This window comes from Pimephales promelas, chromosome 2 (genome assembly GCF_988280905.1).
Source record: "Pimephales promelas chromosome 2, fPimPro1.hap1.1, whole genome shotgun sequence".
In the NCBI taxonomy this organism is placed as follows: Eukaryota; Metazoa; Chordata; class Actinopteri; order Cypriniformes; family Leuciscidae; genus Pimephales; species Pimephales promelas.
In genome coordinates, this window is record NC_142770.1 from 11,480,035 (window position 1) to 11,498,566 (window position 18,532).

Here is an 18,532-nt window from a genome sequence, read left to right on the forward strand (position 1 = left end):
CTTACACAGTGCAGCTTTAAACTACAATATTCTCATTTGGAAGAATATTACCATACAAAATCATGGCAACCGGGTTGACATTTTAAGATTTTAAGAATAACATCTTACTTTTATAAACATCCCTGATCGATGCCAAAAAAAAAGGGCAAACAAAGAATTCCCATTTGCAATATAGTCAAGCACACTTGGCATAGGCGCCATAAGAAAAGTCAAAGAGTTCAGAGTATCGGCTCTAGATAATTAAAACTTAGACAGAGATAAATTTCAGGGCCTGTTAATTACACAAAGGTGGCCAGAAATGGCAGAGAGCCCACCAGCGGTGGAGACCGAGACCTGTTGTTTCTAATATTTTACATTTGCAGAGCACACGTAAAAGACACTCAGAAGGGCACTGAAGAAAGACACTCTGAATTAACTAATGAGAATAAATGGTTGTGGATAATGGTGACAAATTTTAAAGGTGAAGAAAATGAAAAAAGTGGGATGAAATGCTTCCTAAATGCTATTTGGATTATGATTATACGTCTTTGAAGTTGGGAACTAGAAGTGCACTTCAAAGTGTGCAAAAAGGCTCTCTAGTATCAATGTGTCAATGACCAATCTGCCGAATTCCCTTCATCCTGTATATTCAATAGTAGCATATGAACAATTTTATTTTAGAGTAAGACTGGGCCTGTTGATTTCGATGACATCACTAAAGAACAGTGTAATATTTGACTTCATCTTCAATAACATGGAATCCATAGAAAAAGCATGAACATAAGCTTCTAAATGACTTTACATACACAACATGTTATAGTTTGAGACTCTGACGTAAGGCAACACACAAATCTTATAAAAGCCGTAATTTGTGCCTTTGTGCTAAACCGCTCAAGTGTAGCATTGGAAAATCGCATTACATCCCACTAAGAGCGAAGAAAAACCTCTGTGGGAACTTTTGACCTGAGATGCACTGAGCAAATTGAGACTTGCAGGTTCAGTCAGTGGTGTATGTTTCAGTCTGGCGAGGTTGTCAAGGTGGACAGACTGTTTCTAGAACAGCTGATCCCAGCTGTGATCTAATCTAGGGGGGACAAGAGAGGTTTTGACATAAACTCCTCAACTGTCACTTCTCAATCATCTAGTACAGCTCAGGGCAGGCCCATAAGGTATAGTTCACTTAAAGATGACATATTATACCCCTTTTCACCAGATGTATAAATCTATGGTGTCCCCAGAATGTGTCTGTGAAATTTCAGCTCAAAATACCCCCCAGTTCATTTATCATAGCGTGTCAAATTTGCCCATTTTTGTGTGTGTCCCTTTAAATGCAAATGAGCGGCAGAAGACGGCCGATCCTTTACACGAGCTTCGGATACTCTGGGAATAACAAAACGCAAATCACATTCATCCAACATCTCAGAAATAACCAGCGGAGTGCAGCCTTACAAAGAGACTCAAAAATAGGTTGTAACTTTTAAATGCACCTGGACATTTCTGAATAGTCAGTGGATAGATACATTCATGTAGTTGCTGTGGAGATTCATTGAGTCATCTCATCGACTTGCATGTACCGTCTTGTTTAACTTTTACACAAGTTGACACAGTTCCCTGAGGTCTTTATAAGACAGCTGTGACATTTTTTGGTCAAAATACCACAAGGATGAAGCCTGAGTGACAGATGGCATAATTTGCATGAACGTTTGCGTTAAAACTGGTTAAAATGTCGTCACTTGAAAACCAAATGGAGGTGCCGTGGGTGGAAACACTTTAAGGGACGTTAATGTTATAATAAGATCCCTTTCCCATGTCAGAAGGGGAGCGAAATCTGATCAGCATATTTTTAAGAATGTAAGAAAGGCTTACCAAAACAAAGTTACTGGGTGATTTGTCATTTTTCACGTTTTCTGGGTTGATGGATGCACCGGGAACCCAATTATAGACCCGATATAAACATGAAAAAAGTCAGATTCCTCAGTAGTTCATGTAGTTTAAAAAAATAGCAATATTTAGGGATCGATGATATATCAGCCACCATATCGGTATCGGCCCTTTTAAATGTTATCGTTATGGGCCCAATAAGAAAACATGGCCGATATATTAAAGCCGATAGATAACGGATTATATCCCTCAGCTGAGACACTTCAGATACACACTGTTCACCGTGATGGTTTTGAATGGCTTGAAAAATGATTGGAATCACAAAGGAAAATTCAGTTAAAGGATTAGTTCACTTTTAAAAAATCTTTTGCTGATAATTTACTCACCCCCATTTCATCCAAGATGTCCATGTCTTTCTTTCTTCAGTCGAAAAGAAATTAAGGTTTTTGATGAAAACATTCCGGGATTTTCTCCATATAATGGACTTCATTGGGAACCAAACAAAGGCAAAGGGCTTTAAACGACACCAGACGATGAATAAGGGTCTTATCTTGCAAAACGATCGGTCATTTAAAAAATAAATAAAAACGTTTAAGTTTTATAAGCACAAATGCTCGCCTTGCTCTGTTCTGTGATGAGCGTTCGTGACTCTCCTGTTCAAACCTTTTTTCAAGTCATGACTCAAAGGGTCCTAGATAAGACCTTATTCATTGTCTGGTGTTGTTTAAAGCCCTTTGAAGCTGCACTGAAACTCTCATTTGGACCTTGAACCATTTGGTTCCCATTGAAGTCCATTATATGGAGAAAATCCTGGAATGTTTTCATCAAAAACCTTAATATCTTTTCGACTGAAGAAAGAAAGACGTGGACATCTTGGATGACATGGGGGTGAGTAAATTATCAGCAAAAGTTGTTTTAAAAGTGAACTACACCTTTAAGCGCAACATGTGCAGCGCAAGTCTGTCATATAAGCTACATAAAATTATGATGAGAACATTATAATTGTGTGCTTGGGACATGGCTTTTAATGGTGAGACTTATTTTTATGATCAGGCTCTCAAAATTATATAAAAATTTGGATATTTTTTTATCAACCAATTTATCGGTTTTCGAATATAAAGAATTGTAGTATCAGTCAAAATGTTCATATTTGTTCATCCCCAAGTAATATTAGTATAATTCAAAGTCTTCCAGGCCATTGAATGACTTAAGGTGTTTTCACATTGTAATTGAAAGGAAAAGAGAGAGAACAACATATTTTGTGTTCCTCAAAGAAAGGAACAATATGATGCATTTTCATTTTTGGGTGACCTGTCCTTTTAAGACAGGTTGCACAAGTTACTGTAAAAAATGTACTGTATCTGCATGCACTGAAATCGAATAAATCTACAAACACCAATCCCATTTAATTCACTGCCGGAGAAACAAATATGTGCTCACGTGCATCAACATGTTTCTCATCAAGCAGGAGGAATCAATAACCAGAAAAAAAATGAAGTGTTCCTCATACTACGTAATAGTATGAACCCAATGACACAATCTGAACCTCTATAAAAGTAATTTCCATGCTAATGAATGATATATTGAAATATCTGGCAAGGAGAAAACCTCATTGTCAAGGCAAACTAATCTCTGACAGAACGATATGGCATGCACAGATTACATTTATGAAGCCTGATGGAAACAGAAAGATGGGGTGCAACCAGGAATACAGGGATTTGAAAGAAATTAATTATATTTGGTTTCCCCTGTGCTTTTTTCCCATGGTGGCATAGACAAAGAGAATAAGAATAGGATTAATAGGCGCAAGCCACACAGAGCGATTGGGTTTCCTTGTTTCGAACCGGCTTGATTTGCAGCAATAGTCTTGCAGTAAATATGTGCATGCTTTACGTAATAAAACGATGCATCATATGCTAGTTAAGCAGCGAGTTAATTCATCGTATGGGCAATGCACCCCCCTTTAACTTGAAGTTGCAATAAAAATCCATGGGGTCCAATGTTGTTTGCGGACTAACCACTCCATATTTTCAAAAAAAAATCTTACTTTGTGTCCCACAGAAGAAGAACAAAATATGGAAAATAAATTTCCAATGAATTCCATTCCTTTACTCATGGGCGTTAACAATCCCCCCAAAAAATCCGTGCAAAGATGAATGCAGCTGGAGCCACAAGGCCATTTGTCCTGTGAACCACCACTCATCAGTCCTTTCTCAGCTTTGCTGTCATCCCGAATGCAAACGCAAAGAGGAACACAGGCCATTTTCTTCTTGGAGCAAATATCATTTGCAGCTATGCTGCTGGTCTTGTTCATAATAGCAGCCAGCAGCTGTGTTCACAATGGCCAAAGCTTGGGAACTGTCCAGTGCTGAAAACACAGGTTAAAAATAACAAGAAACAACGAGGACAGAGCACCAGTAGCACTGTGCAAATTGCAGGCATAATTATCAGGCTTCTTTTACTTCTGGACCTCTCCCACAGGGTAAGCGATGAAACATTTTCTAAATGAATCTTTAAACCGCAAGGTAGTGTGTTTTTGTCTGAGCGGACCTGCGAGCCAAATGGAATCCATTCAAGATAGAAAAAGAATTAATGCTGAAGAGAAATTAAAATTAATCTTTTCTTTTCCCTCTTCAAAGTTAAACCCGTACAGACCCATTTAGAATCCAGCAAAACACAGACCAAGTGTCATGATTCATTTAAGGTGTTTAAGAAGGCAAATGCCCATTCTGAATAATGTATTTGAGGTCTGGGCACCGATAAATATTCAAGCTTTGGGTGAAGGCGGATTGGCGGCTGACACATGTAGTAGAGACAGCAGCTGCCAACCGGTTCCTCGGGCTCATGGGATTAGATGCAGCTACTCTTTCTTGTCAGCTGTCAATCAAGAGCGTGTGCACACACTGTGAGACACCAACCTGGATAAGTGCTGGCATAAATTAAGACATTTACAGACTGCCAACTATGCATAATTAAACAGCCTTTGTCACACAAAAAAAGTCGGCATTCTTCAACGTGACTTATGCAGGAACACAAAACTAGCATGAAGTATCCCTGAATTGCAATTTCCCGAGTAATTTTAGTATTCTTGGTCCATTAAGTAGGTAGCATGCTAATTTACGACAAGGACATTATCTCCAGAAATTCAAAGGCGTTTAGTTGTCTGGATGCTATTCAAGAACAAGTTCAATTCCACCTGTCAGCGCAGCTTCCCCCCTCCCCATACCGTATGATTGTTGGCACTAAACTACGCAGTCGAGCGGAAACGCCAATTATTAAAACGTGAGAATCAATCAAGTGCCCTCTAAAAGTCACCCAACGCCAAAACGGTTGCGCTCCAAGGCAATTTCCACTTTTTTCTTCAAGAGACAACATGCTCAGAGGTGTTCCGCTGGCATTTAGGAATATACAGGGAGAAGAAGAGGGCGCTCAGATAAAGAGCAGAATGGATGCCCTAAGGAGATATACTGAGGTTCTGAAGCCAACATGAAAGGCTGCTTGGTTTGGCAAGCCTGCGCTGCTCCACTGGGACTTGGTTTTGGAAAGAAATGTCTTTGAACCTGGAAGCGCAGTATCGGTGCACTCACCCTGATATAGATGCAACTAGCACAGCGTTGCTTGAGGGTGACAGGGGGTGTTTAGTGACATAGCCTCAGCAGACACCCATATGTTTATTTGGTGAATTAAAAATAGAATAGACTAATACTAAAATTCTGGCCAAATACAGCTAAACCAATGTCCATGAAATGGCCAATAACCAATAAATGGCTAATATTATTCTTTATGAATAAACGAACAGTATTGATCGAGTTTTTACTTTGTGTAACCACAGCCATGTACTGATCTGAAGGCACGGGTGCTTCGGTCTGCGCATGCGAATGCGAAAAAAGTGTGTACGTTGCTCATTGTTTACAGAGATTTCGGAAGTTTTACCTTTCACTGTGAAGATCTGAACATATTTAGATATACAGGAAATCGCAATGGAAGACGATTTCGATATATCTAAATATGTGAAAGGTAAAACTTCCGAAATCTCTGTTTAAACAATGAGTGACGTACACATTTCCGAAGCGCCCATGTCTTCAGATCAGTTGTACATGGCTGTGGTTACAAGAGGTAAAAACGATATAAATACTGTTCGTTTTCTGTTCGATACACAAACCGCTCGTTTCGTGTCTTAGGCCATCAATGTGTACTTACATTTACGAGTCATTAAATCATGTTTAATTTGGACTTCAGGGTGGACCCTCTATACCTGCATTATATGACTGATAGACAACGGTTTGACCGAAAAATATCAAAATTGAAAATACTATGGAAACAAAGACAACTACATATTGGATGCCCTTGAGGTAAGCTAAAACATATCAAAAATTAATTTCAAAGTGAACTATCCCTTTAAGAAAGCTTCAGCTTTTGAGCGGCTTTAGTTATTTTGGTAAATAGGTGTGCCGTTAGTCCCAAACATGACTGTCCGCACTCCCATTGGTGGGCACTGCATGGCGTATCTACATAAATATGGGCTCAAACTTTGTCGCATTACTTGTGAAATTGGCAACTCTCAACAAAAATGTTGATGCAAACCATTGCCATTATGAACACCCCATAGGGAATATGGTAAGAAGAGAAGAGAAGAGAAGAGAAGAGAAGAGAAGAGAATAGAGAAACACTATAAGAACCTTACCACACAGCAACCAATTTGCTGCAAAACAGCCACCTTAAATTTCCCAAGGGCACCTGGTGCCACAACTTGCACCACTTTCTATTTCTTCTGATGATCTTCACATAACACGCATCTTCACATTCAAAAGTCACTCTACTGTACTTTTCTCTTGTCAGCATCAAGACTTGTTGCAGACTGATGCAAGAAGCACCTGGAGTGCTCTGTCAGGTTGAGACTCAGCGGTTCAGACCGAACAGAGACGGTCATGACAGAATGCCAAGGGAAATTTGGGTCGGTCTTCCTCTCCCACCAGCTTCGCGCTGTCGTTCGAGGCGGGCACAAGACTGGCAGCACTCAGCACTTGTCAGCTTTAAACAGCATCCAGCTGACACTCTGCAAATGAGAAAAACAATGCGGGGTCCCTTTCGATCCCAAAAAACTCACTCGCTGTTTTATGATGGGATTTCTTTCAACCACTTCACATCAAGGCATTGCTGCAAATGACAGCTTGCAGGTGGGGGGTTATATCAAGGCAAGGAAAATGAGTCACTTGTCCTGTTTTCCCTATATCCACAAATGAACATTCAGGCACTTGTAATGTCACAGAGTAAGTCTCATTTAATCATACTAGTACTTTCTAAATCACTTAATATGTTATTTGAGAAGTGATTAACTGTCTGAGAACAGAACAAAAATTAGATTTTATACATTATATAGTGCTCTACTTTTCATATATTTTATATCTGAGAAGAATACACATAATGTCATTAAAAACATTGCTCATCAATAGACTTCTGCACTGAACAGCCGTTCAATATCCTAGTGCTCCTGGTTTTGTCCTCACTGAGGTATTGCGCTATAGGCAAGGGGGTTGTATATAACCCGTCCTGAACACAAAACATCCTAGGCTACACCACATTATACATTTATAATAAGACGCAATCAGTTGAACATAATAATAGCCCTTGTTCTCACCTTCTCTGAAGTAAAGCGCGTCGTCGCCTCAGAAAGTCCAGAGGAATGCCGCGTCGCATCAGATACAGCAGAGTAGGTGACAACAGCCGCTGAGGTAAACCATTCAAAAATGTATAAATCTGTTTAGTCTCACAAATGTATTGAAATGCACTCCTTGGTTAGAATCATTCAGAAAGCACGATATTTCTCCTTAGGATGCGTCTCGTGCAGCGCTCGCGCAGAGATCTCGAGACGGCGCGCACTTCGCCGGTCGCGAGGAGACACTGAACAAAAGCGCGTGCGGAGGCTCAGAGCGTTTCCCCCCTCACCTCACCAAAGAGAACTGAGCAGATGCTGAGGCAAGAGAGTGTGTTAGATGGTATAGACAATTCTCTGTGGACTTCGGTGGGGGATGGATAATATTTTGCACAATATATCAGCTATTCCGTCCTTTGTTTGGTTATTTGATTGGGCAGATTTGTTTTCCACGCTGCAAAATATGACAAATTTGGTGGGTTGATCTGACTAATCAAATAATTTGAATCCCCAAAAAAGGTATATTATTAGTAAATATGTATAGATGCATAACAGTGTTTTTCAATTGACGTTTGCTACTACACACGTTATAGGCTATTATTCACTGTAAAAAGATTAGATCCTCAATAAGTTGACAACATGTTTTTACTTTGCTTTTACGCACCAAAATAAGTTATTCTCACATAAAACTCATTTTCAAGTCAGTTTAATTTAACTTAAGTTGAAATGACTTAAACTTCCGTGTTGATTGTAGGCCTACTTAAAAAAATTAAGGCAGCAACTTTTTACAGCTTTTTTGTCGCGTTTGATGTAACCATAGCAACATCGCCAAAATAGACCTACTATATGCTAATTATTTATTATTTTTTTTAACTTTAGCGTTTATCACATAGTCTAGTTTTAAACATTTATCATATAATGTGATCAAATGGTCAGATTTAAAAACTATGTCTATAGATTTCCAAGATATGGCCAAATTCACCTAAAATGGCTATTTACATAGGGTTATATAAACATATATAATTTATATTGTTGTTATAAGTTCATTTTAATAATTTCTATTGCCAACTTAGTTCTTTTTGCACATTTTTAAGTGTATATTTATTGCACCAGCCAGATTAACTTTCCATTGTCACTTATTTGACAAATGTCCACACGAATAGCCGTTCTTTGTATGCCAGTTCTTCTGTTTGCAGATGAATAAATCATTTCAGTGTCACGAGGTGCCTTTAGAAAAAGCTCTGAAAAACCCTGACCTGCCCCCTGTTTTATGACAGAATAATGATGTCCCTCGAGATGCTGCAAATCTGTTCCTAGGGGCCATGCTGTGGTCCACTGACACACATTTCACCCGACCCACAGAAGCCCGCTCACTTAACACTACCCCCAGTTCAGTCGTTCCTCACATTCATCACTGTCATTCGATTACAGATGTTACTGTGTAAACAAATCACAAGCAACCACAAAGCCTCTGCTCAGTGATCCTGTTGTGATGCTGCATCCCATAATGAACATAGCAGCTTTTCGTGCCCAGTCTATGGTGGAAAAAAAAAACACACACTCTTTTTTGCTTTAAAGCCCTCAAATTTTGGAGCTGATCATTAACGTACATTAGAGACACAATATCCATTATACTTCATTGAAAAGAGATTATTTCTCATACAGAATGTTTGAATAAATGCCAATCATAAGCTAAATATAATCTTGGCAGCAGGGCTCTTTGAAGGGAATGGTGGGGATTTAAAACAGTAGGCTAATTGGCTTCATAATGGCTGTCCGTGGCTTCATAGCAAACCAAAAAAAAGCATGAACAAGTGAAATTAGATTTTTCTGAACAACTGTAGAAGATATACCCTGGTGACATAAATATAACATAGTCTCACATATATATATATATATATATATATATATATATATATATATATATATATATATATATATGCCCTATTGTTCCAGACTCCCTCAAAACGGTATTGTCAAGGGACGTTGGCTTAAGCGTAATACATACTGCCACACAAATCCATTATTTAAACAGCTGAGTACTTGACGGTCAATGAACAAAGGACTCGAAGTGTCCGTCCAAAAAACACCACCACACACAATATGGACAATTTTAATTGTTCTCCAGCTAACTATTTTGCTTTACTTAAAAATAATAAAAAAAGTAATTTTTTTGCGAATGCAAAGACATTTTGACACCAAAGGAAATGCAAATTCACGCATGTACAATAGGGAGCGCAGCTGTGCAGAAGAATAAGACGCAGGAGAAATGTAATTATTGCAGGTTTGCGTAGTATACCGAGTTTTCATTTCACTCTTTTTGTTCATTTTGTGCAAGAGAGAGGAGTAAATGCATGCTCACATTTGGTCTAGAACTTCAATAAACATAATGTTTTCAGTCGGGGACCGTGGACCCCTGCGGGTCTAAGAAGCTGCAGGGGGTCAGTGAACAGATATATAAAACATATGGACATTTCGTTAATACACATAAGTACATAAAACAACATATTTTAAAGTTTGTTTTTTTAAATGTTATTTTGTCTACAGATGTAAAAAAAAAAAAAAAACATTCAGCTGGTTCTCCTGTTTCGTTGGTCACCACATTAGTTACAAATCCAAGCCAATAAAAAAAATTAAAAATAAATAAATAAATAAGAATCAAGTGTTTTTATTTTGGTGCGCCCACATTGGGGAATAATATTGAAATATATTTTTTCCATACAATAAAATAAAATAAAGTATATATATAAATATATATACGTATATATATAATAATAATAAAATTAAGCTTTTTTTATTCAGGGCACCTGAATAAAACTTGACTCTGGCGTGGGGCCAGGCCTACCGCACGGCTCTTTGACCCAGAAACCACTGACACAAGCACTTAACGGTGGTCGCCCATCTGATCTTGGTCACTTGCCATCGGCTCGAGGGGGAGGATGGGGGAACAAAGCTTGGTAATGATGCCGTGTTGGCTGCCTGGTTAAAGACCTATATGGGAGCTGCGGAGAAGCCACGGAGCGTGGAGAAAAGAAGAGTGTCAGCACAAGATCCTAATGAGAATGAAATGAAGTTGCTAGGATGGGGGGCCCGGCTGATCCATAATTGATGAGGGTGAGATACGGAGACTCGTCGGGTGTAAATGATAAACACACTACAGCAGTAAAAAAATACAGCTTGCCTTTTGGCTTGCATTTTGGATGATTCGGCGTGCGAGAAGTGCCTATTGGATTTTTAATTGCGCTCCTCTGTGCGGCACTAAAAGAAATCTACAGGCGACCATATTACACATAAGCAGAGGATTATAAATGAAAATATTCCCAATGTCAAGAGGCATAATGTCAAAAGAAATACAACTTATTACCATTCCGCATAATTAGCAATTACACAGGCTTCAAAGCAGGTAAGTACGTGTAATAATGTGCCAGTCATGCAAATCTAAAGCCATTACGGCTTTCATGAGGCATTGGACAATGATTGAAATAAATAAAGCAGTAACAGTCCACTATAAAGTAAATAAAATAGTAAATAAGTGAAAAAGTAAATAATTGCAGTACATTTTACAAGAAAACATTAGTACTGTCAACACAATTAATTGCGATTAATCGCATATAACATAAAAGTATTTGATTATATAATGCGCGTGTGTGTATATATATATATATATTTACTTCCAAGTCTTCAGTGCGAGACGCCCATAAAAACCCAGCGTTTTTCAGCTAGGCTCAAAACTAGGGTACAAAATAGCCTATTACTTATTCATTTTGATGTTTTTGAATGCAAAAACCAAGCGAAGGTCATAAGTTGACCTCAGAAAACAATATAATAAATTTAAAAAGTCGGTTCATGACCCCTTTAAGTGTAAAATACCGAACTAATGAATTAATTGATTGAATTAAGTGATTTAGAAACCCATTTATTGAGCTTGGATTTGGTTTGAGAAATAAAAACTGCGATAAAATTAATGAAATGTCATGTTTTAAGTATTCTACCTCACCCGCCCGTCTGCTTCAGCATATTACATGCATCAACTAGCTGACAATCTTTATAAAAATAGATGCAAAGGCAGCAGCGTGTCACCCTTACTGTTGTTATAGTCAGTAGGCATATATAATAATCATTGTGTCAGTCTATAATTCGGGTGAGCACACATGATCAAAATACACACGAGAAATATTGCTGGTTTGAAACCTACCTCAGGAAGTTTATTTAACTGTCACCACCATACAAATATATCTGAGTGACAGCAACCCCCAGCACAAACATTAAAAACAAATAAACAACAGAAACACAGAAGGCATGATATGCTCACAGTGTTAACCTTGCCAAGACTTTAACCTTTATCAAAGCTGCGTTGCGTCATTGAAAAACAAGTTTTATTTCTATAGCCTATATATGAAATATGAACGGTATTAGATTTTATGACTTGAGATTAATAAATAAGAAACCTTTAATATCTCCTGATAACCAATACATAACAAACATATCATGCATTACGTTTATGTTGGTATACTTTGTGCTTTTTGCAGCTTGCTTGACAGTTTAATGATTTCATTACATGGAAAAAGACAGCGTGGGCACAGATAAACTGAATAAATAAAGTCACAGATGACAACTTGAGGGGGAGTAAATGATGACATCTGTATTACTTTAAAGAAGAAAATTAAGTAAAACTGATTTTGGATCAGGACATAATAAACAAAAATTAGCTTAAATGCTAACACAATGTAGCACACTGAATATATTATAGCGAATGCATCCAGGCCACATAAGAGATGGAAAATTCAAACCATGTGGGTGGATGTTGGCCTAAGAAATCACAATTGGCAGATTTAACCCATCAGGCTTCATAAACTCTCTTCCCTACCTCCAGGCCGAGACTTTTGGATCAAAACAGTGTCCTTGGGCTGAGTTGTGTTAGAGGGCAAAGCTTAATTCCACCAGATATAAACACACATATACACTCTCACTGCTAGCAAACACACAATTACAAATAAAAGAAATACAATACGCCCACAGCCACATAAAAATCCTCTCTTCATTAGTTTCTTCAGCATCAGAAGTAAAAGCAGGGATGTCATGTAAGATGCACTTTGTTAACAACACGCTCGAGCTCCCAATCCATACAGAGCCTTGAAATCAAAAAAAGAACATGTCTGTTGCTATGCCTTCTTGATGGAGTTGCAACCAGATGTACTATTCTTTCCTGCCTAAGGGAAACATTGCTTATCTATAAAAAGACAGAAAGAGATTTCATCTCAAATTATCCCTTCTTGTGTCACACTTGTTAATGGAATGTTCCAGGTTTAATACAAGTCAAGCTCTAATGGCACAGATGCTGTTAGATGATTTAAGATGCATACTTCAGTTTCTAACAGACAAACGAAAGTCATGTTTGCAGTAATGCACTTACAAAAGCATTGCACCAGGATAAGTGTTAAAATATGGCGTTTAAAAGCATTATCTAATTGGATGCACAGAACATCGATGATATTCGAGATTATTTTTAATTTATCAGAAGATACTGAAAATTCAGTTGTCACACAGACACAGTATATTATAAATGCTCTTGGGCTTAAATTCATTTTTAGCATTTAAAATGAATGATTTTAGTTTTATTACTTATTAGAAACTTATTTAGATTTAAATATCGGCTATTTATTAGTTATTGGCAATAAAATAAAATAATAATTATTGGTATTGGTACTAGAGTTAATGAGAAACATGCGATAAAAACACTTGCTAACATTTCTGTGTAAAGTTTTCCATGCAAAATTTCTGTAATTACCATTAAAGGTACAATATGTAGGATTTTTGCAGTAAAATATCCAAAAACCACTAGGACAATGATATATATTTTGTTTAGTTGATTACTTACAATATCCCAAATGTTTCCTACTATTTGTAAATCGCGAGAAAATTGCGATTTTAACCGAGGAAACGGGGCGTGTGGGCAGGGGTGAGGAGTCGCCAGTCGATGGCGTCATATCCGCATTACCCTCGGTTTGACCTCGTACTGCAATAGTAACCATGGCGACAGACGTTGACAATTAGGTCGGTTATGCCGCTTATGCCTAGCAGGTCGCTCACGGCGTGCTCATGGTCAAACATTATGGACCATGGCAAGCAGACTTTGAGACAAAAAGAGGACTAAAACGAAGATCAACATCTTTCGAAATGCCGACTAACTTTGACTTGATGGAGTGTTGCGCGAGTGTTGCATGTTACTTTATTAAACAGGTGAGCAAATGTTAAGCATGGTGAGCAAACTAATCAATGTTATTTAGTTCAACATTATGAAAAGTTAGAATATGATCTGTATGTTTAGTCTCATACAGCCAACAAACAACCTAACTAACAACATACAACACACTCAAATAGAGCAAGAGAAGCAGCGCTGAGTTACCTCAAGTTTCATTTGTCTAATAAACTGACCTGTGAGAGTAATTCAGCATCAGCACTTGCGTGTAGTTCGGTAGAATGAAATGTCCTTATTCCTTTATATCCGCTGGATTCGCGTTGCGTGTGGCGCTGGTATATGTCTATCAATAGCGCCCTGCTTCATACCACAGTCATGTTAAAAACATCAATGTATTCACTAATCCATAAAATATCCATCAGCTTGACGACAAGATCCATAATTATTCTTAAAGGGATACTCCACTTTGTTTGGAAATAGGCTCATTTTACAATTCCCCCAGAGTTAAACAGTTGAGTTTTACCGTTTTCGAATGTATTCAGCCGATTTTCCTACCCTATCTCACGACCAATTCGTACGAATTCGCACGAGTGATTAAAAAGTGGCTAATTCGTACGACCTCACTCGTACGGATTCATACGATTTGTTTAAACCCACGTGATGGTTAGGTTTAGGGGCGGAGTCAGGGGTAGATCATTCGTACGAATTCATACGAATTGGCCAATTCGTAAAATATGTACGATTTAGCAAAATCGTACTAATTTGTACGAGTGAGGTCGTATGAATTGTTACGAATTAGCCACCTCGTAAAATTCGTGCGAATTCCCGTGAGATCTGGTTTTCTGATATTTAGAAGAATATCAGTAACCAGACAGTTTCTGGTCTCATTGACTTCCATAGTATATTTTTTTTCCTACTATGGACGTCAATGAGACCAGAAACTGTCTGGTTACTGATATTCTTGATAATCAGAAAATCGGCTGAATGGATTCGAAAACGGTAAAACTCGACTGTTTAACTCTGGGGGAGTTGTAAAATGAGCCCATTTCCAAAAAAAAAGTGGAGAATCCCTTTAACGCAGAATATACGTAATCAATATACGCCTTTGTTATTGTAAGAGGTTAGCGAAAATCTTGCATGTTGTACCTGTAATTTAAAAAGCATAATTTGCATAATAATCTGTTACCTCTGATAACAGATCAAAATTGCAATACGACTCGTGCACTTTCTGTAAAGCTGCTTTGAAATGATGTGTATTGTAGCGCTAAACAAATAAATGTGAACTGAATTGAATAAAAAAAACACTGATGTTAATTCATCCAGAACAGTAACCAATTATTTGCTTGTTTGGATGATTTGAAATTGTCTGCAACGACCAATGGAAAGCCAAAGATGCTGTTGATAAAGCTTGGCTTGTTTTAACCTTGTTTAAACTAAACAGATACCTCAACGGCTGAACGGACTTTGGCAAATATAAAGGGACCGCGGTAAGCAGCGATAGGACATCTGGAAAGAAATTTCCCGTGGTTCAGATTCACATTGTTGCCAAGAGCGCTACGCGAGTGAGGTTTTCATGGTTTACACTTTATCATCCAATGAAAGAAATCCGACAACTGTCAGGCTGACATTTCACAAGAGCAGGGTTAAAAAAGAGAGAGAAAAAAGCCTATTTTCACCGATTCACCCTATTATGTGTGAGGGAAAGCTAGGTGTTAATGGGAAACACTACGCGAATGTGTCTTTTTCAGACGTGGAATGGACTGGGTAAGCAGCGTCTGTGAGAGCACTAGTGCCCATTAAGCCAGCAAGGCTAGAAACTGTGAAAGCTGGGGGGGTGGCCATAGCAATTCAGGCTGCTTGTCTCAGAGGAAACACTTCTGTCAGTTATGCTTGGTCAAAGCACAACAGCCTGAAAAAAGCCCAAGTGCTTCATTCTCCAAGAGTTCTCGCTTTATAAGAGTGAAGTCTTATAAAATACTCCTTTTGTGTAACCATCTAAACTCCAACAAGAACACCTCTGTGTCCGTCAACACCCTAGAATTATGTCTGCAGGGTTTTTTTTTTTGGCAAAAATATAAAAATCTAGTTTTCATTTGGTTTTTTCGAACACAATCTATGGATGATTTATTGGTGTGGTTGTCGTTTCTAAGTGCAACCCACAGTGTTTTTCAAGCATTTTGCTAAAAAACACAGTTCTAAGGTGCATAAAGAGCTACTGAACTAGTTTCAAGTCAAGTCAAGTCATCATTTTCTCACCCTAAGTAAGTTTTCTTTTCTTTGCCTTACGTGGAGTTTGCGTTGGGGTTTGGAATGGACTACAAGCCGGCCTCTTTGAATTCATCTTCTACTTTTGTCGCTCGAGTTGTCTTCGCTGATACAGAGAATGGCGGCGAATACACAAACCTGCCAGACATAGCCAGGTGAGCGTGAATGCGCACAGAGATGTATAGTAACGAAGTAGAACTACTTAAGTACTGTACTTAAGTACTAAAATGCTGTATCTGTACTCTACTAGAGTGTTTTTTTTCTCATACTTCTACTTTTACTTCAGTAGATATTTTCGATGAATTTAATACTTTTACTTCGATAGCTTTTTTTATGTTCTGCTAGTTACTCGTTACTATTATAATTTTTTTTTACGAATCATCATCGTTGCAAGTTGGCTTTCATGCTGCCTAAATCACACGCCAGTTTTATAGTGTAATGGTATTGATTGACACACACATTGACAAGTAATGCAGGGGTTGTCCTTCAATTAAATTTTTTTTGGCGGCCACCAAAGCAAATTTGTATCGCGCCAAAGCGCCTTATTTGATTGCTAGTTCAAACTTTTGACTGCTTTCTTTAATAATTGCGTGACACAATACTTGTACTTGTACTTTTAGTACTTAAGTAGTGAATTTTAAAGTAAACTACTTGCAATACTTAAAGGTGCCATATGGAATAATTGAGGTAAAAATATCCAAAAAATGAGCTACACACATCAAAAGAACGAGAAGAAATAAGTGCAATGATGTCATTAAAAAACTGGCAATTTATAGTGCTGCCGAGATATAATCTAAATTAGCATGCTAAATTATTAGCCCCGGCCCGGTAGGTGTCGCAATACCAGTTTCGGCCATGGGAGGCGGTATGCGGGCGGGCAACGTTACCACCAGCCAAACTGCAGTAACACGAGTAAGTCGTGCTCGCGCCGGCTTGTGTATACTTGAACCTGATGTCATGTCGTGATGCCCGCTACTAAATTTCAGTTCAGGGATGAGTTAAATAAATGATTGGTCGATATTATGCATGAGGAATACATTTTGGTAAGTTGTAACATATCTTTCAACAGTGTTCGTGTTCTTTTACCATTAGCTAGTAGAGATGATCGGTTCACGTGCGCTAGGGATCTGTCGTCTAACATTTACAAGCGCCAAAACTGCATTTATTGTTTGAATTGCGTAATAAAATTAACAGAATCTGAGAGCTGAGATCGGTCTCTGTGTCCTTTTCTGTGCATGACAAAATGGAAAAGTTGTGTGTCTCACGGTGAATTCGTGAGAGTTGGCAGCTCTGAAAGGCGCTAGCTTGGTCCACATCAGGGAATGCTGTCTGTCAAATTAATTGAAACTAATGATACATGAACAAAACGAATACCATAAACTAAAAATGCCTGGGCTTTAATTTTCCCATATCGTCGAAATGCACCGGCTTGTCTATGAGACGGCCCTTATAATTTAGTATTGAGATGTTGTTCATTTAGTCTCTAATCTCTGAAAATCTCCAACACTCTAAAAAATGCTGGGTTGTTTTAACCCAATTTTGGGTAAAATATGGACAAACCCAGCCATTGGGTTACATTTTTAAATTACATTTTTAACCCAATGGCTGGGTTTGTCCATATTTTACCCAAAATTGGGTTAAAACAACCCAGCATTTTTTAGAGTGAAATGATCCACGTGAAACTGCGGTCTTCCAACCTTTTACTATTAGTTTTACTGATTAATATGCGCGAGGGAGACCCGCTCGCCCGTGTTGTTTGAAGACATGAGTGCACGCGGCCGCGGAGGTATTTTTCTGGAGGTATACTGACCCCATCTGGTATGGAATGGTGTATGATTTGATTTTTTATCCCAGAGGGCACCTTTAAGTAAAAAAAAATGTTGAATACTTTAGTACTTCTACGTGCTTAAAGAGCACTTTAACTTCTACTCAAGTCACTTTTTTGATAGAGCACTTGTACTTTTACTCAAGTCCGGGTTTCAAGTACTTTATACATCTCTAAATGTGCATGACGTCACGCCCAGGATTAGGCAATCGCAGTGATCAGAGAAGAGCTCATTCAGCACATCAGGCAATTGTTTAAGCATGTATGGGTTCGAAAAACGGCTTTTTGTACCATGAAATGTCACCTTTAAGAGCGAACGTATATCGGCCAATACCAATATGGTGGTCGATATATTGTGCATCCCTACAATATATATCTTCTAGAATTTGAAGGTTTCAGGATGGGGATACATCCCCATGAACTCGAGAGGTACTCCTGGGCTTTTGATACAAGAACAATAAAATCTGTCACATCACATGCCCAAAACACCCCCAAAGACAATTCTCTTTTCAAAGCTGTGACAGTACGATTGTTCTCTCTTTTTCCTCTTTCATTTTTACGGCTTTGTTAACCTGACCGCTCATCTGAATCACCCTTTCATCTATAAAGCAGTAAGCTAATTGGCATTGTCCCTGCACAACCCATTAGGGCATTCCTAAAATCCACAAAGAGAGTAAAAAATGAAATGTCTAATGACACAGCTTGTTCAAAACGAATGAAATTAAAAATA

At 38.2% G+C, this 18,532-nt stretch overlaps 1 protein-coding gene across 2 annotated transcripts in view; it reads right to left on the reverse strand.

Annotated features, from left to right (window-relative positions):
* The window catches only part of ncanb (neurocan b), a 138,185-nt gene extending 130,389 nt beyond the window's left edge, over positions 1-7,796 (reverse strand). Inside the window, exon 1 of one of the 2 annotated variants that reach the window (XM_089135050.1) lies at positions 7,499-7,796. In XM_089135050.1, coding sequence (XP_088991176.1) covers positions 7,499-7,557 — 59 coding nt within the window. In that variant the 5' untranslated portion in view covers positions 7,558-7,796. The remainder of the gene's footprint in view (positions 1-7,498) is intronic. The other variant, XM_039682292.2, reaches the window with a different exon arrangement.
* Positions 7,797-18,532: the final 10,736 nt, after the last annotated feature.